Raw genomic sequence first — 26,632 nt, 5'->3', positions numbered from 1 at the left:
TATAGCCATTGTTATTAAATTTGGCAGGTATCTATATCTGAAAGTTGCCCAGAAAGTCTAACACAATTACATTTGATTTCAGATGGGGGAAACAATCTAAAGTTATCGGGGTGATTAACAAGGAGATTCAAGGAGATTATGAGAGAACCAGTGTGGTGTAGTGGTTAAGAGCATGGGACTGGGACTCGGATGAGTCCCCGCTCAGCCATGGAGCCAAGTGGGTGACTTTGGGCCAGTCACAGACTCTCAGCCCAACCTACCTCACAGGGTTGTTGTTGTGGGGATAAGATGGAGGAGGAGAATGATGTAAGCTGCCTTGAGCCCTTTGTAGGAAAAAGGCAGGATGTAAATCGAAAAATGAATCAAATAAATGAAAAGGAAGCAGAATAACAGTGAAGCCCTCTGGCCCTCTGTTCAGCATCTAGAGGGCCATGGGATTTTTTGGATTTGCAGAACCAAGGCTGAGAAAGAGGTCTGACCTTAGATCTGCGTTCTGAGCTCAGATTCCCTCCCACTGCTCACAGCCAGTGCGCAAAGAATGGCACTGGCTGCTTCTCCACGGGCAGAACGGTAACCTTGGAGAAGGGGTCTAGGAGGCTTTCTGGAGGAAGCAGAGGAGGTCAGCACTGAGAAGATGCAACGTATTCTGGTGGTACCACAGTCTCCCCCACACCCGAAGTGTCACAATTACATGGCCAAAAAGGTCTTTGGAGAGAAGGAATAGGGATATGTGATGCTGGAAAGATCAGAATCTGGTTGTCAGAAATGGGCTGTGACAGATTTTCCCCCCAGGTTTTAGAAATACAAGTGAAATGCTTGCGTATTTGAGAACCAGGACCTGAGTATTTGTAGCAAATGGTTTTGTTTTGTTTTTGTGCAAATGCGGTTTGAATCTTTTAAGTTTGTGTTAGTGGGTTTGCTGTGTTTTCCCAAGCCTGTTACATAATCTTGGCTGCAGCATGTTCCCTTGATAAGTATCTATCTTAGATTCCCTTTTCTCACTACTTTATTATTAGCTCCTTACATCCCTTGCTTCACAAAGAACCTGTCAATTTCATCTAGGTCTGCATCAACATTATGGTTTTCTGCTGGGGTTAAGTGATTTGTACACATCAAATAGACATTTTAAATGATGTTCAGTTATTTTTAAGCTCCCATGATTGTTGCAAACAGGGTCATGGGTTTTTAGTTTGTTTCCTCAATCCACCTTGTTCTTCCACCCATATTCTGCATACCATGTCTGATATCTTTCAGTAATGAATGTGCTCTGACACATACTGTTAATTATGCTCACCTGTTTATGTTTATACTACTGATGGTTTGTTTGTTTCTTTCCTTTTAAGCAATGAGGTGGTAGAAAAGTGTTAGGGTCCCGTGAATGGCTTGAATTTACACGACTTTCAAATGTGTGAAAATTTAAAACTACAATTTGTGCAAAGTTCCTGAACTTTTTATAAAAGTAAATCTGTGCAAGTTGTAACCCTTTTATAAGCAGAAGTCTTCATACTGGCTCAACTCACATTGGATTTGGTACGAGCACAGAAGAAATGCAATGGAATTCATGAACTGAGGTGGCAAAAGCCATCCAATTTTCATCCCCCAAGCATATTCCTAATACATCCCTTAGCTAGCCATATGGACAATGCTGAGGAGCCTCAGTGCATGGGTGAGATGGTTGTGCAGAGAGGAGAGTTCATATTTGAAACCCACTGGGAAAAACTTTGGGACAAGCTGGGCTGCACAAGAGGAACGGGCTCCACTTGCACCAAAACGGAATAAGAATATTAGTGGTAAACATAAAAAAGGTGGCAGAGCAGCTTTTAAACTGAACCCTGAGGAAAAGCTGACAGGATCTGGGATGCTTCTGGTTTGAGTTACATCATCTCTCAGGGAATGAGAATGAAAATGATTCCGATTGCCAAAGGGGGAAGAAAGAGGCCAAGAGCATATGATGAAGCATGGCAGCCAATCAAAGAGACCTGTGGGCCGTTTCACATCTGAGGAGGGGCAGCAGGGATGTTTCTAATCTGGCCACCCATTTGGATGGTTTTCAAAAAGGATTAGAGACGTTCATGGAGGATAAGGCTCCCAAATACTGCTAGTCCTGCTGGCCGTAGGCTCCCGCCAGCATCAGTGCCAGCATGACTGCTGGGAAACACGGGCAGGAGGGTGCTATTGCACACTTGCTTTTAAGAGGGTTCACCCATTTCACCTCTTGTTGTATAATTGACAAAGTAAGAAAACATTCTGTAAAAGTCAGCTATTCCTCATTCTACTTCAAATTCGTGTTTGATATTTTAAAAGTACAGATTAAACATGTCTTGTGCTTTCTTTTCAGGCACAACATAAAAATGTCTACAGATGTTGCCAGACAAGTAGGTGTGTGGCGGCAAACTAGAGCTCTTTTATACAAGAACTACTTGGTGAAATGGAGGACCAAAAAGACTAGCATGCAGGTGAGTTGCAAAGAAGCATCATTTCCTAGCACCTCCTCCTCCTCCTCCTCCTCCTCCTCCTCCTATTTTTAACCTGCCTTTCAAGATGCAAGGACCTCACAAGATGGCTTTCAGTATTACAAGAGATGAATATACAATTATAATTAAACACACAGAGAGAAAATTAGCAGCTAGTGACTTCAGGCTACCAAACATAGCCTGGAACAAGCAAGTTTTTTCTGTTTTTAAAAGATGATGCCATATGCATTGCTCTCTGGAATGAATTCTAATGTTTGCAGCTTCTGTTGAGAATACTTTGTGCCTTGAACCAAGTGTCTCTTGCTAGTGGACAGAAAGTAAGATATTTGATTGTCATCTCATTGAGGCAAGCTCATTGTTGTTCCTGTTATTTGTATTAGTATTATTAACAAATACAGGTATAGGAGATCCTAAACAATTTAAAGCATTAAAGTACTCCTGGCAACTGGTACCACCTTTTGCCTCATAAAGAATGCAGGGTCCAGAAGCCATCCCAGTCTGACTACCTGGTCCTTCAAGGGGAACATCACCCTACCCTTGGTCACTTGCAGTACTTCTGGTTTATCTACATTAATTTCCAGCTGGTTGGCTCTCATGCATTCCAGTTTTGCCTCCAGAGACCCATCCAGGATTTGAGCTTCCTCCGTAGGTGTGAAAGATAAGTAGCGGTGTGTCGCATCCAAATAGTAATGATGCCTCAGCCCAAATTACACTTCTAGATAACTAGGTTCCAGGACCCTGGAGCTCTGGTACTGAATGGTGTCTTAACAGCTAAAATGTTTACCAATGGCAAGAACAATAACAACATCATGGATGCACTGGGAACTGCATTGATTTTTTAAACAGTGCATTTAAATGTTTGGATAAAACATGTTTTATATCTGGCAGTAATCATAGCCCATGATGTAGACTCTCATTTATATTTATGCTTTGCACCAAGGTTGCAGGCCTTCTCCTCTGTGCAGGAGGAGAACTCTTTCTATTTAACACCCCTTTCCGCAACCCTTTTTCATGTAACTTGCTTTTTTCATTTGTGCAGGAAGTTCTGATTCCACTTTCTTTGCTAAGTTTGCTAACAATAATAAGTGTGATACAGCCAAATAAAAGACAAGATGAGGTGCCTGATTCTGTTCTTCATTCTGAGAATCGCTCCAGCATCTCAGAGTTTATTATTGGCTACACACCAGTAAATAATGAGACAAGAAGAATCATGCACAATGCATTTTCCGAATCCTGCATGGAAGGTACTGGAACTTTACTGGTATTCTAACATTGCATAAATTAGTCTTGCCTTATTTTCTTGCATTTCTGGAAGTTGCAGTTGTTGGAGTGGCTGATGGAATATATTCTCTGCAGGAATAGTATTTCTCCTTGGTGTAGACTAAATTATTAAAACCTTTGCCATCTCTTCATGTTTGGTCATAGTAAAATTGAAGAGCAACCAAAGGAGGGATGTAGACACTCTTTAGTGCCTAAAGGTGCGTATGTAAAGCTCATTTTAGCCTGACCTTACATTCACTTGGCTGCCAAGCATGCTAGAAAAGAGCACACCAGTCTGCTTGTTAAGGTTAGTCTTACTGCATTGATGTTAGGCAGCTTCTGATTTCCTTTGCTTTGTTTAGCTTTTTATTTGGATTAAGGATACTTTCTTATAAGTGTTACAAGGTTTATATGACATTTGGTGTGTTGTGCTTTTTCTTTTATTGATATTTTACAGATGTTAGTGTCATTCCTATATTGTATAAGATCTGGAGGTCATCTGTTAGTGGCAGGAAGACTTAGTCAGTGGCACTAGACTGTCAGTGAAGGCTCCTGGTCCACAGCAGAGTGAGCACATTGCTTTTGGGCTACAGCTGCCTGACTTCTGGACCACTGGCCATGCTAGATCTAGGGCTGTAAGACTGTATTCAGTAGGACTGGGGTACAGAAACATCACCTCCCCTTCTTTGCAAATGTAGAGGAATGTCAAGTTCCCTTACAGGAATGATGTGGGCTGTATGGGAGCCCCTGAAGTTATTCCCAATAAACATAATCAGATTCAAAGAACAGTTTTCAACTTGGTTGTGCATTGCAGTGAGGGACTCCCATCTCACTTGCAAAATGAGACATCTTGGTGAACATATATGGGTGAATAGGAACATCTTATTTGCCAGCAAACGACATCAGCTAAAAATGAAGAACTGCACTTCTATCAATACAAGATAAAAGTAATTGGAGTAACTTTGATATTTTGCAGGAAAAGATGCAAGAGAATTTGTGAGTGAGAAAGAAATGGAAGACGCTCGTAATCTTCATAGCTCAGAAAAATTTGTAGGTATAATTTTCAAAGATTCCATGACCTACCATCTCAGAGTTCCTCCCAAACTGGTTCCAGTATCTTCAATCCATGTGGAATCAAAAAGTAAATATAAATAAATACCATATGTTTGCCTCTTGTTTTTAAAAGAGCTAAATATAGAGCTCAGATCTTGCTTAATCTTGGACTATTATGCTCAAGCACTGAAGCAAATTCCACCCCCCAAAAATTCTATGTCAAAACAGCCATACTGTAGGTTGTTCTCTTCCTCTGTGCTCCCAGGCCGCCAGCTGGTATCCCAGGATCCTTGTCTCTCCCTCCCTGCTGAAATTATGGCCCTGTGTCATTCACTGTTTTTGGAGTCATGAACCACCTCCAGACACATTTATTTCTACTGGCGCTTGAGTAATTCAATAATTGCTCATTACCCTTTTTTCAAAAATAGACAATAGACAATTTTGGGCAGCAGGAATGAACAAAACTGAAAGTCATTCACACACACACACACACACACACACACACACACAATGTAGGTGTGCACTGAAACCTGAAATGTGAGGGTTACTGGGACTTACTGGCCAATGTGTATATATTTCTCTATCCAAAAAATGTTCAAATTGGCCGCATACTTCATTTAAAAAAATCTATCTCTTTTGAAAGCTTTCAAAAATAAATGCTTGCAGAAGGGGGATGGGATTTGTTCTCCCCTTTCTGGAGTACCTACAGGTTCAAACAAGTATGAAAAATGTATAGACCACTGAGAACTGTCAGGACAATACTTAAAAACTACAGGGTTACACCACTAAGGGGAAGATAGACTTCCACCCACTTCCATTGTGAAGACCTCTTTGCACCTTTACTTTTCAGTTGACAGCTGTCAGTGGCCATGGGTGCTACTTATTTCTCTGTGACAACAGAAATCTACCTGGAAATTGGCCAGGCAAGGCTTCACAATTCAGGCAGCCATAACTGTGCACTTGCAAGCCTGCAAAAACCACCACCAACAACAAAAAAGGCAATCCCAGCTGCACAAGTTTCTACCAATTACAATTGGCACAAGTATTCCAATTAAGCATTCGCCACAATAACTGGTGCTGGCATGGCTGACAGCAGCAAGGGGTTCTAGCTGTCCTTATTGAGTGCCTTGTGCACAGTTTTCTGCCACCCACAATGGGATCAGCCTCTAAGATTTGCTCCACAAGTTGCATATTATGCCATAATATACAACATGGGAATGACTTACAAGAGCAGGTATTTTTAGGAAGATTAGCTAGCATAAATAGATGATACCTCTTGTCTGTCTGTGTGTGCATGATATGTATTAATCCTGACTTTATGTTTATGATGCTTCTTAGGGCATCTCATAAGTAAAGGCTCATGATACATACACATGTCAGTCTAATACTTTGATCATATTTGTGCAGTACAATCCTTATCCTCAAATACTGGACTATATGACAATGTTTTCTAGAATAATGGTGATGAAATGAGTTACTAAGTTACTGTGTGTAAACCACAAAATCGAATTTAGACCCTGGTCAGCAAGTCAGAAAATGCCTGATTCAGAGATGATCCACATTCAGACACCAAATCTGAATTCCCATTAACTGTCTTACCTGAATTCACAAATAACTATAATTCTGTTGCTGGTTGACGGAACTGGATGTCCACAACCAAAGGTTACCCCTTTGGGGGTAGACTTGAACATCCATCATCCAACATTCTTTAGACTTGGACAACCATCATTTTCTAAGCAAACATCCAATACTACGCTTTCCCAGGCCTAATAGATTACATCAAACCTCCTTTAACATCCATACTCTTGGGAGCGGGAAATAGCAAAGAGCACTTTTCCAGTCCTGGAGTGCATTATTTTAATACCACTATCCCAAAGCACTAATATTGTAGAGAACTGGTGGGATAACTCTCTGTGACAAGCCAAATCCAAAATTCACTCCAATTTTGGCATTAGAATTCATAATGCAGAAATTTAATGCCACCCTAACCCTCATGTTTTGAAATCATTAGCTAGGTAAGTAAGTTCAGGTGTTCATTCTTATGCTTTGAATTCCATAGCCCGTTGTTTAAGCTCTGCCCAGATGTGTGAAGCGACTGTGTATTGGCACAGTGGATTTTCAGCACTGCAGATTTGCCTGGATGCAGGAATTATACAGGTAAATGTAAAAAGAATTGTCAAAAGTCTTGAATTACTATTATTTGAATTATGCTTGAAGTTTTTAAAATTCTGAACCTTTAAGAATTCTAAGAAGATAATTCACATATTTTACTGCATTTCTCAGATTTGTGCAACAGCCTTCCTTCATGACTGTATGCAAAATACATATATGTTTTGATGTAGATCTCAGTACCAGCCTTTAGTTAGACATAAATCCGTTTGTCTCTGTGATGCCATGTACATTAACATTAGTGCTGTGAGTATAAACCCGAAGAGCAGTAGCCCACTGCACCCAAACTAAATTCACTTGTCAGAACTATGGGCTGAGTCCACCACTGGGATATTGCTCTGAGGCTCCCTCTGGTAACAGGAGAGGGTGATCTTTGCCTTTTGCAGCTCCCAGTGCTACTATCCATGCTGTTCTGGAAGGTCCCAAAAACCTGCAAAGCAGATTTTCTGGAGGTGCTGGGGGTGGTGTGAGGAAAGGAAAATTGGCAGAAAAAAATCCACTTCTCCTTCCTTCTCCTTCCCCCAGGGTGACTATCCTGTGAGTGGAGTTCTGCTCATCAAAAACTTTGCACTACTGCCCATGTGAATGCTCTCTGTGACACATGGGTGTTCAAGATAGAAACCACCAGCAATCACCCAGAAAGCAGCCTTAGTCATCTGGACTTTGAATTGGCTAGTGGGAGAGAAACAAGCCCATACATGTCCCCACAGGAACTTCTCAGTGTTCTATTGTCTCACTGCTTGGTCGTTAATAACAGCACCAGTAACTGAATGCTGTCATGTTGTTGCACTCTCAGTATTTTAGACTCTGTAAGTTCATGGATATCTAGCCAAGGCTTTTGATCTTAAATGAGAGATAAGGACAATGTTTCTATAGCAAAAGCCATTCTGTGTTTATGAAATGATTTTACAGGATATTTTTACTGTACAAAAAGTTTGTCCATATCAATTGTTCAAGATTAATTCTCGCCTATATACTAGACACTCCATTTTCCCTTTTTAAAGGGTGGGTTGGCACACTGAACTGGTCTCATCAATGCTCTGCCATATATGTAGAGTGCGATATCAATTTTGGAGAAATGCCGACAGTTGGTGCAACCATGACACAACAAACTGCCATCTGGATAGTTCTTGTGGACAGATCTTGTGGATATTTTGATATATCTTATGGATATTTTTTTTGAAACATGCCTCTTGAGTTTCATAGAGGACAGTTAGATCAAGAATATAAACTAGACAAAGGTGAACGATCGGTATGTACAGGTTTACGGTTTACTTTGGAAATAAAAGTAAATAGCTGCTGCAGGAACATGACAACTTCTTAAAAATGCATCCTTCTTTTTCTTAGTCAAGGACTAACCATTCCATTTTGGGAGAGTTGGAATCAACGAAAGCCGTCATGATGGGAAGGTCTGCTACTGTAGAAATAGATTACTTTTTTCGTGCAGTGATTTTAATTTACCTGGTGATTGCCTTTTCCCCTTTTGGCTATTACTTGACAATCCATATCGTGACGGAGAAAGAGAAGAAGATGAAAGAATTTCTAATCATAATGGGACTTCAAGACATGGCTTTTTGGTATGTGATTCTCTTAGTTCTTTGTTAAGCAAGCAGGATAACTGCCATGCTGTTGTATATGATCGCATTAGGCTATTTTGCATGGAAGATATGTACAATGTCTCACATTCTAAGAGAATGGAAGAAATTCATGGGGAGAGCCTCTTCTGCCTTCATCCCTGGCAACCACCTGTGATCCCCAAGAAGTTGCCGTGCGAGGGGCATGGGGGTGCTTTTAGAAGAAGGGAGAATGATCCCAAATCAGTTGATTTTGGAGATTGCCCTTCGTGGCCTGTCCCACATGGTTCAGTATCCTCCTGATGCTCTGGAAAGGCTTTGTTTGGGTTCAAGTGGCTGCTGGGGAAACATAAATATTAAAGTTAACCCATTGTAGGATCCAAGCCAATCTTTTGGCCAGTGCAAGAGTAGCGTTGTGGAATTTTTGTTTTTGTTCCCTCGCCTCTCTGTGCTTTGCATTTGCTACATCCACTTTGAAAAGGAGCAGGTTTTGTAAGCTGCTTGCAAGGGGCAGGGCCATATTTATCAGGAAATGTGGGAACCTCCATATGCTGCCCAGAGAGGCCAGAACTAAGGTGGGGAGGCCAAGACCTCCGAATACACAGAGGAGCTCTTTAACCTCACAGCAGCAGGAACACACAAGAACATGAGAAGACCCTTGCTGTGTCTCAGGGATGCAGCCTGTGCACCTAACCTATATGTCTTGCTTGTAAGCAGAGTGTTCTCCCACCTAAGTCTGCACTGAGATCCTTGTTTGCATTTATTGCCTTAAATAGATGCATTTATTGCCTTAAAAAAACAAAAAATGAGTTCATGCTTCTGGCTGAGGTTGTCTGCAACCCCTCAAGAGTCTATGTAAGAGCAGGGCTGCAAGGTTTTTGCAGGATTTTCCCTTGGGATTCACTTCTTGACTCTAAATATCTGGAGGATTTTCCCCTGTGCAAACATCATGCTTTGCTTTTAGATGTCCTGGAACATTTGAGTATGTGAGAGAAGTCAAGCCTGAGTTCCCAAATGCCAAAAAAATTCTGCAGGCCACTTTCTGTTTCACAATGTTCATTTATATTACATTGCATTATAGAATTTAAATGTGCACACTATTAATCATGGATGCTACTATGAGTATAACTGCCATAGTATATACCAAAGGAAAAGCAATATTTGGGAATAAAACTTAAGGTTTAGCCATTTTTTATTCATAATGCATGAAACTTCCAGAATGTCCATAAAGGCAACAGCCTTGTTCATTCTCATATACAGAAATTATACCACCTCTGGAAGTGGAGAATTCATTTAGCTATCGTGGCTGAGGTGTTGGTAGCCCTACCCACAATGAGTTTAATTCTTTTTAAAACTGTACAAGTTAAAGAGCATCTTGAGATGGTGAATTTTATAGAAAAGCACACACTGCTTATAGCAGAGCAGAGTCTGAAAAATGTAGAAGAGCAAGAGAATGGTAGGTTAATGTTGCAGATTGTTTTCAGCTTTGGTAGACTGCCTTTGTTATTGATTCATTCAGAAACAGCTTCCCCTATTAAACATTGTGCAGCAATTTGACTAACTCATAAATAAGTTAATAAGGGGATTTCTTGTAGTAATAATATGACATAGTGACTTCATATGGACTGATTGGGCTGATCCTCAAAACTATGGATATATTTCCTATTATAATACTTTCTGTGAAAACATGGGCTCTTGAAGCATATCAGAATTGCTTGCCATGCCGCACCAAACCTTTTACTTCTAATTCATTTCTGTACCACCACTCCATCATTCCACTTTCCATTCATCTTTTTCTTCCAGTTTATTTTCCTCCTCCTCAGCCAGATTAATTTCTTTTCTCTTCCTGTTTTTTCTGTTTATTTACAGATGGAGCAAAATTATTTCCACTGCTCCATCTTCCTTTCCACTCATTCCTTTCCCCAGCCAAATTGGTTCCTCTTGGAACCCTTCTTTCTATAGGTGGCTTGAAATTAATATTTACATCAAACTCTAAATTGCTGCTGTGCTTAAAAAATATTAAATGTTGGGTTGTATCTATGTTAGACAGACTTGGAGTAGATCCATTGAAATCAATGGGGCTGGCAAGAGTGAGTTGGGTTACAGTGCACAGCCTCAGGCAGACTAAGCCACTCTGCAAGTATCTGTCTGCAGGATGCCCAGCTTCGCAGGCTGTATACCAGACAGTAGCTTGTTTGGCTTAAACAAACAAAACAAGACTGGAAGAGGAGCCAAGCACTGCTTTTCATATCACTTTCAAAGTAATTAGTCACTGAGGTCCAATTATCAGGCTTAAAAACAATGCAAAGAACATTAGTGGAGGGCTGGTAATTATTGGGATCATCACAAACATGGAGGTAGAAGTTAATGCCTTCTTCTCCCATTACTTCCTTTACTTCTCTGATGGTTTTATATGGCAAGAAATCTCCCACAATGATTTTCTGAATATGGAAGAATTCTTTTCAATTTGTCTGCCACAATTGACTGGTTCATCATCTCAGGCAAAGTGTGCCTGAGATTAATTACCTTGTCTCATGAGCTCTGAATGAGCGAGCCCAATATTAACTGTCTGTTTTCACCATAAGAAGGAATCTTGTTTCTTCTGGCTTTAGGTTAACTATGCACATTGGGAAATATTGGAAGAATGCAAAATAATTCATTTCAATATGTCTGCTACAGTTCTGTGCTTTCTCAGTTTCAGGGCTATCACTTTGTACAGCATAGAATAATTTTAGCTTCTACTTAGTAGTTTGTTCAAATGACCTTGAAATTGTGAGCCTTCATTGTCTTTTCCTTTTTCTAGGCTATCTTGGGTCCTACTGTACACCAGTCTGATATTTGTCATGTCCCTTCTCATGTCAATCACTGCAACATCTTCTTCGCTTTTCCCCAAAAGTAGCAGCTTTGTGATATTTCTCCTTTTTTTCCTATATGGAGTATCCTCCGTAAGTGTGTGCATATGTGTGTGGGGTGGTTGTCATGGCACTGTGTTTTAGCGTACTTCTCACCACTGACATTGTTACAGAGCATGCCTATGATCTTGATAAGGAGGCAGCTGCTAATAAAGGCAAAACATTGGGGAAACACAGTCACAGTCCCATGTACATTCAGCAAAATGAAACTTTTTCAAACCAGAGGCAGCGCAGAAGCAAATACTTTTCCAGGATCCATTGCAGTTCTGCCACCCCATCAATCCTACTTTTTAAGTAGATAATACTCCCCATATTACATTAGGAAAGCAGTATTTGAAGCAGTTAACACCTCTCACATTACCCATGCAAAGCGGTTAATTCTGCAAAGGATGACTGTAGGGGACACATGAATGTATCCTTGTCTAGAACATCCAAAACATAAACCAGCAATCACAAGGATACCACAGCACTCTGCTCAGTATAGTGTGCCATGGCATAGTGCTCAGATACCCAGTGAATTTGTAGCTAGATACTTCACGGCTTCTTACAAAGAAGGGGCTGGAATTTCTTTGTAGTAGTAAACACAGATGCTGTAAGTCCTCTCTCAATAGAGGGGCTCTATTTATGGTCCTCTCAACCACAGATGACCATAAACAGAATGAAGGACTGGGCTTGCCGTAACAGCAAGCCACATTAAGTGAATACGAAGAACCCACAGATTCCCCATGAGAAGGATTTAAGCTCAACCGAAGAATAACACTCCCTCATGAACCATTATGCATGTGTGAAAGAAGCAAGCTATGTGCAAGAGACAGGACTGCTTTCATAAGGAAGTGTAAGAACTTCCACAGGCTCTGCAGAGGCCCAGCACCAGATTCTGTTTGGTGGTTTGGCAAGAATGGATCTCGAGATGAGAAGCTGAAGATGGCAGTTGGACTGGGGACCAGGGGAATCTGGGTTCTAGTCCCCACTTGGCCTTGAAGCTCACTGGGTGACTTTGGGCCAGTCACTCTTAGACTCACGGGGTTATAGTTGTGAGGATAAAATGGAGCTACGTAAGCTACCTTGGGTTCCTCCCAAGAGGGAAAAAAAGGTAGGATATAATTGCAATGTGATAATGGTAATGATAATTCAAGCCCTTCAGGCCCCGCTATGGAGAAGCATTTAATTGGAGCAACAGTGATGTTTGCTGCCAAAAGTCGGAGGACTAGTGCCAATTCCTCCCACTAGAAAAACTTGCAAGACCCCACACCAAGAGACTTACAGGAGACAATGTGGTGCTTTAGTCAACCGGATGGAATTGCACATGGAACAACCGTATAAATAACTGGCATTTTTGCCCTTGATCCTGTTGCAGTTCCTGCTTTCCACTTTTTGGGGTAGCTCACTAAGGTAGTCTTCCATCCCACATAATGTTGCAGTGGAGTAGCTGCAGACTCATTGCCTTCACTGGTGCATGGTGAGTAGTTATAGATAAGAATTCCATGTGTTTCACATTTTTAAAAGAGCTTACCAACATGGCAGGTATCCTAATAAACAGGATGGCACAATTTTGAGAGCTGAAAATTTCAAATGTGTAAATTAAAATTGTCAGATGAAGCATCAACCATATGTGAGTGTTTATGGCTAACAGTCCTCACTACCACACATGTGCTTGTGCCTCCTTTGTGGAGGATACTGCTAGTACCTGTTGAGGGAAGAAAGTTGATTGACTCTTCATGCAGCTAGTCCTTGTTGCAGGCAGGAATGGAGACAACCACAGAGGCAAATTTCCAACATTAGCTTTCCAGGTCCATGCTGAACCCATGCCCTTTCAGCCATGTCCTTTTAATAGTGGCAGGCTTTACTGCCTGTTTGTTACCTCGATTCTGTACGTCAGCCTTCCCCATTCTGGTGTCCTCCAAATATTTGGGGCTACAACTCCCAGCATTCCTGATAGTTGGCCATACTGGCAGGGGCTGATGGGAACTGAGGTCCCAAGCACTAGGTTGAGGAAAACTGCTGTAAGTATTCTAAGAAAAAACAGCCAGGGCTAATGAGGTGGTTCCATTTTGCACAAATTGCTCTTTTTGCACAAAAGACACCAATCTTGTGTTCCAGCTCTCGAGAAATGTAGGGACAATGATGTAGCACCTGTCATAATGCCACTTACCTCGTCTGAGCTGTTGCTGTTGGCAAGCCATCAGTGGATGAATTAATTGGAGTTCTTCATTGAAGCAGAGGAATGAATGGGGGAGGCAATACTTTTTAACACTTCCTTGAATACAGTGGGAGAGTTTTAGCTTGAATTAGCTTATTTTTTATAATATTGGAGCAGAACTGACCTCCGTCACACCCCCAACTCTGCAAGACTCTACCTGTTATGCCAGCACTGTGCATCTGTTTCTCCTGGCATAATATTACACCTGCACAATCATGGTGCTATACTTTTGAGGAATCAGCTAGTGTATCTCCAGGATCCATTAGTGCAAGTGCATTTAATAACAATCCTATCCTTGTCCAGCCTGCATAAGTCAGGGATATGAGTGTGCTGTTGGATAATTCATTTCTAATGCAATTTTCTCTCTGCTCTGAGTGATAAGCACTTAGATGAGGTCCTGAACAATTATTTATTGCTTGTATCTTTAATGTGAGTGAGTTGATGGCTACTAGTTTCATAATTCCTCCCACACTTCCTCAGTTTTATATCTAACAGTGACACTCACTGTTTCCCTCTTTCTCACTTAAAGCGTGTAGTTTTCCATACTGGCAATGGCAAAGCATGCACTTGCCTCTTGATGACACTCAGTGTTTCTGCTTTATCTGCGTCATGAAGGCCAAACTGGGTGTACCGGGGCATGTATTCATCCTCATCCTTGCCTTGGATGACGATGATATTAAATGATGGTGGAAAATAATATCCTTTACATTAGGAATGGACATTGTGCAACTTGTTGGCTGCATGCAGTTCCTGGAGCCCCCCAATTGTAATAATTGCAATGAATAAATAATAAATAATTGTAATAAATAAAGCAATCAAAGCAACCATTTTGACTTTTAAAAACATTTTTGAGTGCTCTGATGCTGATACAGGTGCTAATTTGTCAATAAAACTTGACTTTTACTTTTTAGATTCTGAGAGGGGTGAGGAAAAATGCCCCTTGGGAAAGCTGGGTATAAAAATGGCCTCAGGCTTTCCCAAATGCTCCACCCATGCTTTACATGAAATGGAGCACATGGAAGGGAAGATGCATGAAACTCACCTGCAATTTTACTGAACTCTGTTGCTTTAACTAACTTTGACACCACCTCCTGATTCTGAGTTGAGCTGGAATAAAATTGTCTTAAAACAATGGAATGCTGTGAGCAAAGGTGGGGAGCCGGCAGAATTTCAGTCACATGCTTCATTTCATGCAAAGAACATAATGTTTAAACCTGGGATAATGTGTGAAAGGAGTAGATGACTGTGCAGCTGTTTTAGTGCATTTGGTTAAGGATATATGAATTGGCCTATTTCAGTTCATGGCACTTCTGCACCTCTTCCGTCCCATCTCTCTTTCTATTTTTCCTATATTGGGCCCATATTTTTAAAAATAACTGCATGAATATTTATGTACTTAAACTGCATGGATTATTTATTTACTTAAACTACTTTTATGCTGCTCAATATCATAAGTCATGCATTTTAACATACTTTCTAAATGCATTATGATACATTCTTTAGTCAAAAAGTGTTATAATATTTGGAAATCTGACAGACAGACTGAAAGACACTTTCTGAACCAGGCATTGGTCCAACTGGCACAAATTAGGTCAATTCACTATTGGAGACTGAAAGTCCTTCTATGCCTTTCTTGGAAAGAACCTGAACCACATCACCTGTTTTTCTTCTTGTAAGCCATCCCGAGATGCTTGTAGTGGACAGCCTATACAGTATAAGCCTAATAAATAAATAAAAAAATAAATAGCCCAACAAGAAAGACCCCCCCCCACCACCCAGTCAAGAAATCCCTAACTATATTGTAACTTTGATAAGGATTTAAATTGTAAACTGCTTTAAGACTCAGTCCTGTCTGAAAAGGCAAAGTATTACATCAGAGGCTGGCTCCTATGAGCACAGTTCAGAATGGCCCTTTGGAACAGTGTGGGTGGTGACACAAGAGGCTGCAGGGGAAGTTGCTTTTTCTCCTTTTCAGCTGGCTTGCCAGCCCTTCATGGAGAAGGGTTATTCTAGATCAAGGTCTTTATCAATAACACAGTGTGTAAGATCTCATTTAGTATAAGGCTCACATTGGGAAGTTTGTGTGTTGGAGCCTGGATGATTAAATAGAGATAATTTTTGAAAAAACTACCTGTTGTTTGTTTTAAAGCTGGATAATTTTAGAGAGTATGCATGTCTTCCTTATGACTTTTTTTCTCATGAACAAAGCTGGAACTGTTCATACTGCATTTGATCACAGGAGATAGCAGTCTTTGGAAAATGTACTTGGTCTAATGACACCAGCAGCTGATGTCTTTCAGCAGTACAGTCTATAACTGAGCTACGTATTTCTTCCCCCACCCCCCGCAATAATTCCTTTTGTAACACACAAAAGCTGCATTTCCAGTCAAGATTTCTTGTGCATTGAAACACAATTTCCATTTCTGTTTAGGTTTCGTTTGCATTTATGTTAACTTCCATTTTTAAGAAGTCAGCACATGCTGGCTCAGCACAGTACTTCACAACCGTGGCCTTTGGTGCTGTGGGTCTGGCCATTGTCCTGTTGGAAGATTTTCCAAGGTCCTTTGTGTGGTCATTAAGCCCTTTGTGTGAGTGCACATTTTTAGTTGGCATTGCACAGGTTAGTAAAGTATCTAATTTTGTTGCTAATTTGTGGGTCAGTGTGATATTCAAATGTTTTATCTCAAAATAGCATCATATGATAAAACCTTGGAGAAATATGCTTTATTTTTATTGATGCCTTTTCCTATGAGTTCTATTAAGATCGAACAGTTACTGGACTAGTGCAAATTAATTTAATCTGATATAATATATAGAGAGCAGAACCATTGTTTAATACTTGTTTATTCCAAATGGCATCTTCTGATAGCATGTGCTTTTGTAGAAAACTTTTATATAGTACATATTCTGTATTATCACCATGAAATGTTATTTAGTTATGTCACCCATAACTGATTCCTGAGTTTGAAATACAGACCTTGGTGATAAATAATATTCAGCATCGGTGCTTGCATAGAAGAGCGTTACAGCGCTTGAATTTATCCTCTGCTTTATCTGTAAATTCAAGCTGCAAATGAACTCCCTCCCTCTCTGTAGGTTTCTGTAGTAGTGACAGGAAGCTTTCTCTTCCCCGCTCTTCCACTCCCCATTTTTCTGGTGTCTGGAATACAGCTGCAATATATTCTGTCCACTAGGAAGCCAGATAATAGTATGGCATGCTAGAGAAATTACATTTCCCAGGGCTCTTTGCACACAATAGCAGCGTACCAGATAAAGGAGGAATTGGGGAGAGAAAGAGAAGTTGGGGAGGGGAGAGAGAAAGTGCCTTGTGCCTTGCTTTTAAAAAGGGAAAATCTATTCTTTGTAGGCTGAAATCATAAACTGTTTATGGAAGAACAAGCAAATAGAATTGAACAGGAGCATGAAAGCAAATGTAAGAACAGTCTGAAATTGGAATGTTTAGGACCAGCCCTATAGAATGGAAGACTTAAAATTTAACCTTTGCAATGTACCTATTACTTAAATACACAAGCTTCTTTCTTGTTGCCATAGCACAGCATCCATCACCAAGTAAGTGACATTGGAAGTTCTTTCCAGCTTCCATAGCCTTTTTTTCAGAAAAAAAAGTAATTCTTCTGAGTCTGCTCTACTTTATCTCATAATTGTTGGTCCCAAACTGAATCCCTCCCATGAGAGTTTATCTGTCTCCACTACTATTATTTTTCAATGACTACCAGTCATTTAGATTTACATGGTGTTCCATTATTTTCCTTGATCATATTTAATCGAAGTAATACTTTTCCATAGCTGTGTAACTTTCTTTTTTGCAGGTCATGCATCTGGAAGATTATGAAGAAGGAGCTGTTTTCTCAAATTTAACTTATGGCCCTTATCCACTAGTTATTACTCTTATACTATTGACCCTTGATAGCATGCTTTATCTACTCCTGGGGGTTTATTTGGATCAGGTGATTCCAGGTATGTTTCATAGTCAAAGAAAGATGCAACACCACCCCGCATCAAGTGCACGGTGGCACATCAAGGTCCCAGTGAATATAAAATGCTACTGCATTTTTCTGGAAGTGCTGTAGTGGAGCCAGGCTCACAGGATACAGAGCAGCCTTCCCACAACTTGGTATGTTCCAGCTGTTTTAAATTACAGCTCCTTGCATTCCTGATCATTGATCATGCTATGCTGGCTTGGACTAGAAACTGAAGTTCAACATGGTCAAGGCTGGAGAAGCCTGTGGTAGAGGCATCCATTTTATAGATTAACTGTAAGGCTCCTTTGTTCATTTATTTATTTATAATGTTGTATCCCATTCTACATCTAAAAAGATTCCAGAGCAGCAGACACTAAGAAGATAAAAGGAATAAATCCCTTCATTAAAATGAACATCACTTTTAAACAGATAAAATAATCCAGGTGATTTAATATTAATGTATAGTGCAACTGTAATCCTCAAAGCTAGCTCATTGGAGGGAGCCAGGAGCCGGCAGCCTTCACCAGCACAGAGCAATCTCACCAGCTCGGAGCCCCATGTGCCTCGGTGGCCCTCTTCTACTACTAGAAGCTCCGTCAATGTAAAACCAGAGCAGCTGGCATTCCCAGCAGTGACAAATGGCAGGATGTCCCCAAATAGGGCATTTCAAGACTAGGATGGGCCAGCCACAGTTGGAACTAGCGCAGTGGAAAAGAAGAAACCTCCCTGTGCCACTCCTCCTGACCCCATTTCATTTAATCATTCACCATTATCATTTAACAGAATCAATATTTACATTTTTTTAAAATCCATAACACCTGACTTTTAAAAAACCACCTTCTATCCACCCTGCCTCTTCTGAAACTGAGCTTATTGTGTCCCTGATCGTTCTGGGTTAGTGGACATTTTACAAGAGTGTCTCACAAAATGGCTGCTGGCCATGCACTTGAAGAATAGCCTCATGAGTGCTCCTTTTTTGGACAGCTGCGTGTATTACTTCAACAGTAAAGCACACTACTAGCATTCTCTTTCCCCCTTTGCCATTCTATGATTTATAACTGCTTCTGTATTCATGCTTTGTTAGAGGAAAATAATTACTTGCTATACCTGATTGCAAGCAAAATAGAAGAAAACAAAATACTCTGAGCACTGTAATTTTGCTTTTTAAGTTCATCTAAAAGATAGCATCATCATCATCACTGTAGGAATAAAATGTAGTTTGTTTTGCTGCCCTACTGCTAAACACATTCACTTGACAGTAAGTTCTATTTCTTCATAGAAAACACATTTTAAAGTTCAAATAATACAGTGATCATCTGTTACTCCATACATGCCTGACTGGCCACCTCTATTGAATATTTTGGAAGGTCAGAAAAAAGAAAGGACTCTGTGGAACAGGGCATTAGCCCTGCCTGTGTTGGCCCAGCAACTGACACCAGCCTTGTTTGCCATTGTCACCAAACCTACTACTTGTTATATGGCCCTTTGTGAGGCCCCTGGATTGCAGGATCCTAGATGCCAGGTTGAGATCCAGCCCCAGCTGCACCACAGTGTCAGATAACTTGATTGCTATGGGCTGGTTTAAACATATTACTGAACCATAGTGAAGCAGAATGAGCCTGGCAATTTCAGGCTTGTGCGCTCCTCTTTCCTTTGGCAACATTGCCATGAGGAGATTAGAATCAGCCGCTTTCTGGGTTTAAATTAGGCAAAGTAACTCATTACATTGGAATTAGAAAGTGCGGTTCATTCAGGAACCATGGTTTGATCCTGGTTTCTTTCAGTAAACCATAGTTTAAACTAACCACAATTTGCTTTTGTTGGATACAAGAACAAAGCACAAGCAGGTTAAAAACAGAAGCAGATGCTTCCTATGCTCTTGAGGTTACATGGGAAGAAGAGAGAGAAATACATGATTACAAGATTATTTTTTGGTTTGTATTGGCCAGGGGAATATGGATTGCGGCGAGATTTTTTCTTCTTTCTGAAGCCCTCATTTTGGATAAAACGAACAAGAAATTATGAAGAGTTGTATGAGAGTGGCATTAGTGGGGGCTTGGAATTCAATGAGATAATTGAGCCTGTATCTCCTGAATTTCAAGGAAAAGAAGTTATCAGGTAAACTTGATTATGCTGTAGTTTGCTCTGGACCACTAATGTCAGTCAATTAATATTTTTGTGTGAAGTATAGCTTTGTTACTTTATTTCATAACTGAGTAATATCTTTTTGCGTATATGTGTGTGTAAGTGAATATGGAAATATAGAGAGAGATAGAGACAGAGAATTGTGCAAAAGAATTGTATGTTTTCATATGTAAATATTATTTGCTGTTGTCCTTTGAAGTGATCTTTATGTCATATCAATGATAGGCAAATAAAAATGTCCTCATTGGGAGAAAGGAAATCCTAAAACCATAGTATCACTGTTGAATTGCCAGACCATAAACATGCATGCAGGAGCTGTTTAAGATGCAGCGCAATAGCCATGTGATTTGTATCAATGCCACTATCTAACCATCTCATCCTCTGCTGTCTCCTCCTTTTGCTTTCAATCTTTCCCAGCATCAGGGTCTTTTCCAGTGAGTCCTTCTTTCTCATTACATGAGCACAGCATTTGAACTTCAGTTTCAGTATCTGTCCTTCTAAGGAGCAGTCAGGGTTGATCTCCTTTAGGTTTGACTGATTTGATCTCTTTGCAGTCCAGGGGACTCTCAAGAGTCTCCTCCAGCACCACAATTTAAGTGTCAGTTCTTCGGCTCTCAGCCTTCCTTATGGTCCAATGCTCACTGGTGAGCGTAGTCATGGGCTAGTTACCCCAACATAGAAACATAGAAACTGAGTGAGTCAGAAGGGGTCTCCTGGGCCATCTAGTCTGCCCCCTGGCTCCAGCCGGCTCTGCTTGTGACATAAATGTACCTAGCTTGCTGAGTTACATAAGTTGCTTCAGATACCTGGATCTGAGGTTGGAGGCAGCACTCTGACCTCAGAGGTGAAAATCTGCAGTCTGTCCCCTCCCGCTCTCTGAGCCTGGGAAGCAACCTCAGAGAGGGGAGGGGGCGTTTTGATGAGCAGGGAGAGGAGGAGACTGGAGAGGCCATGAAAGATCTGGCCCATCTAACAAAAATGTATGATCTGAGGAAGTGGCTGGAAAGACAGTCTCTGCCATTCCTCTAACCCTGTGCAGGATAAGTGTAAGCTTCTGAACTTGGAGGCTTAAAATCATCATACTAGGATTGCATGCTTAGCCTTTCACAGCTGTTGTGGCGCATTCTGTGGCCCACATACATTTCTCAAAAATTTATGCAAAATCAAACTAAGAAATGGCAGTCAAGTTGTATGTTCAGGAAGCGCAGTACATGGTGCTTTCCTTCTGAGGAAGACGTTATGAGGATTGATTAAAACATATGATCCCCACCTACTTTTTGCCCCAGTGGAACAGTACTAATGTGAATGTGTACATTGGCAGTCATTGCAAACTGAAGAGGAATTTAAGTTAATATAAATTAGTGATAGTTGCATATTGTTTCCGTCTATTGTATATGAGAGTTCTGCATTACTTAAAAATATTAACACGTCTTCTTTCAGAATCAGCTGTGTCCATAAATCTTTTGATAAAAAGGGTGAAACAGTGGAGGCTCTGAAAAGTAAGTTTCTGGGAGTTTTCTGTATCTGCTATGAATTAAGACACCAAGTGCTTCTTTTTTATGCAAGTTTCTGACAATCAGAGCTATGGCATAGTATGTGGGAGAATTTCCCTTAATCTTTGCTAATATATTAAGGGCATGCAAGGTAGAGCAAGATCAAATGGCAGATTTCTATCTTCCACGTGTTTAACTATTATAAATATGATTCGAGTTCTGGGGTGGATGGAGGTGCTTTGTTATGACTTCTCTTACCTCTTGTACTCAGGAACCCTTGCCTATAAAAGTGGTCATCTTTATCAAAGACCATGTGTGGCAATGCAGCTAGCTTTAGAATGTTGTGCTAGAATGATTGATCTGTCATTATTCAGAGATGCAGATTTATACTTAGGCATGCAGTTTACCCCAATAAATGTGTAGCATTGTAAAGTGCCATATGTCACTGACTTTGTCCAACGAACAACCAATCTCTAGCTACTCAGACGGGTGAACCTTGGAAATCTAGTAAAAAAGGAAAATAGATCACACAACCATGGAATTATGGAATGCACTCCCTGGAGAAGTGTGCCTGGCGCCGAGTTTATATTATTTTCGGCGCCAGGTTAAAAACTTTTTATTTAATTGCTATTTTAAAAACTAATATTTTATTGTTAACATTCGCTTTTTTGTTTTTGTTTTTTATATAATATTTTATGGAATTTGTTATTGTTTTATTGTTTTTAATTGTATGTTTTGTGAGCCATCCCGAGATGCCAAGGCATGTGGTGACGGCATATAAAAGTTTTAAATAAATAAATAAAATAAACCGTGGAGTCTGCTCACCCTTATATAAAGTCACCTACAGGTTTAGTTATAGTAACCATTCGATGTCATATAAAATGGCGAATGCATTAGTGATGTTTATAGCAATGCTTTCTAACATCGTTCATTCCCACACCATCTACTCCATTCTTCTATTAGGTTTATCCTTTGACATATATGAAGGTCAGATCACGGCATTACTTGGACACAGCGGAACAGGGAAAACAACATTAATGAGCATCCTTTGTGGACTGTGCCCACCTTCTGATGGTAAACGTATTATCAAAATGTGTTGTCTTTGCTGCTGTTTGGTTCTTTTTATTCTGTTTTCTCTTTGCTCTTTGTTTTTATCTTTGAAAATGTTAATGGAATTTCAAGGAAGAGTTATACATGTGGAATAATTTGTCCTGGCCCATAGGAGAATGAGAGCAGTAGCATGTGGCTATTTTTCACTAAATCTGGATATTTCTGCTGTTAGCTATTTTAGTGGTAATATTTTTTTTCTCCCCTCTTTTTATGCATTAGGCTTTGCATCAATATATGGATATAGAGTTTCTGAAATAGATGAAATGCTAGATATAAGAAAGATTTTAGGAGTTTGCCAGCAATTAGATATATATTTTGATGTATTAACAGTGCAAGAGAATCTCTCAGTAATTGCCTCAATTAAAGGTATACCTCCCAATGATATGGTGCAAGAGGTGAGTAAATCAGAAAAAAATATTCACTGAATGTAATGATTTTGATCTAGTAGCATAATCTTACTGCAAATGGATTCTGTACAAGAGCCACAATCTAGCACAGAATTGGGCATGCTTGTGCCCATCCCAATAAAGTTTGTGCTTATGAATCTGTGAGAACAAATGTAAGTGAAACAATTAACATGTTTTATGCTTAAGAAAATGTGGTACAGTTATACCATTATAATTCATACAACTATAATGTATACAACATTTTTTTAGGTAAACGTTTAAACCCCTGAGCGTAATGTATTTTCTTTATTTAGTAGTTGCTCTATAACAGAGAAGCTGGCAAGAGCATAAAGAAATCCTGCCAGGTTCTCCATTTTACCATCACATGAGTCTCCTTTCCAGACCTATCCCATGGCCACACACTTTTTTAAACTCACACATTTAAAAATATGTTTGAGTATTTAACTTTTTATTCTTTATTTAGAAATATCTGTATCTCATTTTTACTTGTTTCCCAGAGCAGCCCACAGCATACCTAAAATGTTATAGAACAATTAAAAATCATACTGTTTCTTAACATTCAGATGAAAACACATTACAAATGTGTTTCTGATGGTCTCTTCACCTCCTCCCTCAATCTCTGGCTCTCTTCTGAGATTTTTCTGTGATGGCCCCATTGGGATGGAGGGGAGAAGTTTTTCTGCATGAAATTTGAAAAAACAACAGAAAGAAAATAGTACAGGTGCACCAACAGAATATCCTGTTTTAAATGTTAGCTAAAATCCTCAAAACAAGGTTTTTACATTTTAAGTTAAAGAGCAATTCTGTCTGCAGAGGGCTGGGGAAAGGTTTTAGATAATGCCCACAATCCTTCACGCTACTGCACACATATTTTAAGTCACCCTGAACCTTCTGTTTTGAGCATTATCAATTTCAGTGTTTCATGCTTTAAATACTACTAATCCCTTTTGTATTATTTTTATAAGATTGAGAAAGTTTTACAAGATTTGGATATGCAACTCATTAAGGACAACCAGGCAAAAAAACTAAGTGGAGGGCAGAAAAGAAAGCTGTCTGTTGCATTTGCAGTTCTTGGAGATCCAAAGGTAAACACCAGAAAGACAGGTGTGTTGTTTGGTCTAATGATAATCTGGAGTTGTTATGCAAGATGTGTCTTACAACTGAGGACTTATTTTCCGAGTATATGTGCTACCAAACACAACAATTCTAGTTTTTAATGTTAAATTATTTACTGCTTGATAGATGTTGAGTGCTGATACTGACCAGAGCAGTCTCTTTTGTTCATTTTTGACAACATGCTTGTTGGTGACTGTGCATCTCTCAGTCCTGAAGATGCAAGAAAAGTGGACAGACCCACTGGGGCAGACTAGCCTAGGGTCCGTAGCCCGGATACACATTCTCCAGGAGCAGTACTACAGCTCAGTTTAAGAGAGGGAATGTCCTTGCTCCTTACTGTATGGTGTGTGTGTGTGTGTGGCCTACGTTTGTATGTAAAACTGCTGCAACTAATGCCATGTGCTTTGTTTATTCACTTGCCTAAGACTGCATTAAGTAAATAGACACATTATATATCTTCATCATTACTTATCAGAACTATGTTAGCAGCTTCATATTTATCTAAAGGAGGCCTGCACAACGTGACAATCCAAAAGGAGGACAGACACTGACTGCAGGAATAAGCAGCAGAGAATATTATCAAAGTGCCGGAGTGATCCATTTATCCCTTCTTGTAACTTAAGTCATAAAGCTTCAGTGTTTGACGCTGGGCTCACTCATCTGTTCTGCTATTGCAAAATATCATGTGCTGCTTGGTGTTGCACTGATCACATATAATGGGGTGGCCAGACTGAGGCTCAAGAGCCACATGCAGCTCTTTGAGTTTATGTAGCATCTTGTCACTCACTGCCCAGAGCCCGTGGGCACCTGCTTGCCACTGCCCACCTACCCTTGCCACCTGTAGGCGCCTGCTTGCTGCTCAGCTCCCACTACTGCCCATGAATGCCTGCTTGCAGCTCTCAGACATCTGACATTTACTGTATGTGGCTCTCCTGTTGAGCAAGTCTGGCCACCCCAACATATTATCTTGATCGCATCGATGTAAGCAGTCTCCCTGCCAAAGAGTGTTCGTACTTGTAAAATGAACTCCTGAGAATTGTTTTCCCTGGCCAATATTTAGGTATTACTCTTAGATGAACCAACTGCTGGCATGGATCCGTGCTCTCGACATACCATATGGAACCTCCTGAAAAACAGAAAGGCCAATCAAGTGACGGTGTTCAGTACCCATTTCATGGACGAAGCAGATATTATCGCTGGCAAGTACAGTCAGGCTTCTGTGTCATACAAGTCGTACACAGCATGAAGGAGGCTGTTTGGTAACACAGCCAGCTTGTTGTTCCTCTGCTTGTGATTGCACTAAGGGGCTCTTCTGCTCTTGTTTCCAGATCGGAAGGCTGTGCTATCCCGAGGAATGCTGAAGTGTCTTGGGTCCTCTCTCTTCCTTAAGACAAAATGGGGAATTGGCTACCGCCTGAGGTATCTTTTAGTAGTCTGCATCCCTATTCCATTCTGCATTTCAGCACCTGTAATTTGTACACCTTTGTTTTAGAAATATTTTCTGAATCATCACAGAACAAATTATCAGGTGAAATACATAAAGATACACAAGACCTGATTAAATGGAACAACGGTAGTTGTAAACCTAATGTAGTTGTAAAACTAATGTCTTAGTTGCTTCATGCCATCTCCACAGCCTCAATATTAGCTACAAAATTAACAGCACAGTATCATGACTGCCACCTCAGAAGGAACTATTCCCAGGAAAACGTGTGAAGGATGGAAGTCTGAATAAAATATTAAATAAAAATTTCCTCTCATCAAACAGAATATATACCTGCTAAAATAGCCACAGAGTATTTAATATGAATAAAATCTCACAGACTTTCTTGTAGTTTAACACTTTTAGGCTATTTTTATACTTGTATTTCTGCATTACTTTAAAGATATACAGCAATTTCCTTATAGAAAGATACAAAGATTACCATCTCACCATTAGCCACAACTATTCACATAGAACACAGATCCTAGTGCGGAATAGCTTTTTTCCATTACACAGACTGCAGCTCAGTGACAGAGCACCTTTTCTGCTTGCAGAAGGTCCCAGTTCAGTCACAGGTGGAGCTGGGCAACACTTCCAGGCAGGGATTCTCCATATAGGGCAGGGTAAGACTATTGTCTGAAATCCCGGAGGCAGAGGCTATAAGCAGTAGCCAGGTGGTGGGCCAATTGGCTGACTCAATATGTGTCCCCATTTACAAAGACTTATTTTATAATAATAATACTTTTCCTTACTGAGATCTAAATATCTGAGTAACTGTAGCTCACCTTCCCAGTTTTCCATCTTTCACATTTGAAGTTTTCTTCAGTTTTAGTTTTTCTTTAGGAAGTTCAACCTCTGCTGGACAGCTGTCCAAATGTGGGCATGTGGAGGTTAATTCTGCAGCAAAGATTTGTTCAAAGCTACCACCTATTATTGAGCATAAAGGCGGAAGAAAATGTGTTCCTATAAAATGCATTGGGATAGCATGCGGAGGGCATGAACAACACTAAGACAGTATGGTCCACTGGCTACAGCAGACACAATCCATGCACAGACTTTGATACAATGTAGGTCTCTTGACTGAGACAGATTTCCCACTCCCCTGATGCTCTTTTCCTGCATGAAGTTCAAACAGGAATTCAGAACATACTTGGAGACACGAAGGAAAAGAGGATTCATGGGAAAATAGCCCCCATAAGTTCTTCCCATTCAAGAAGGGATCTCAGTTCATGCTGTAAGAGTAATCTGAGATA

General features: G+C 40.3%; 1 protein-coding gene across 1 annotated transcript in view; it reads left to right on the top strand.

The window, feature by feature from the left end:
• The first annotated feature begins 2,351 nt into the window (after positions 1 to 2,351).
• Positions 2,352 to 26,632, top strand: part of LOC123020200 (cholesterol transporter ABCA5-like) — a 49,435-nt gene continuing 25,154 nt past the window's right edge. The window contains 15 exon segments of the mRNA XM_044423631.1: positions 2,352 to 2,456; positions 3,514 to 3,718; positions 4,711 to 4,875; positions 6,847 to 6,944; positions 8,304 to 8,533; positions 11,334 to 11,475; positions 16,074 to 16,262; positions 17,473 to 17,620; positions 19,575 to 19,743; positions 21,211 to 21,269; positions 22,227 to 22,337; positions 22,593 to 22,768; positions 23,746 to 23,865; positions 24,957 to 25,095; positions 25,225 to 25,315. Coding sequence (XP_044279566.1) covers positions 2,352 to 2,456; positions 3,514 to 3,718; positions 4,711 to 4,875; positions 6,847 to 6,944; positions 8,304 to 8,533; positions 11,334 to 11,475; positions 16,074 to 16,262; positions 17,473 to 17,620; positions 19,575 to 19,743; positions 21,211 to 21,269; positions 22,227 to 22,337; positions 22,593 to 22,768; positions 23,746 to 23,865; positions 24,957 to 25,095; positions 25,225 to 25,315 — 2,147 coding nt within the window.

The sequence above is a fragment of the Varanus komodoensis genome, unplaced genomic scaffold (genome assembly GCF_004798865.1).
Source record: "Varanus komodoensis strain SLA01 unplaced genomic scaffold, ASM479886v1 scaffold143, whole genome shotgun sequence".
Lineage (NCBI taxonomy): Eukaryota > Metazoa > Chordata > Lepidosauria > Squamata > Varanidae > Varanus > Varanus komodoensis.
The sequence above is the reverse complement of the archived record's forward strand: the minus strand, read 5'-3'. Positions and strand labels throughout refer to the sequence as shown.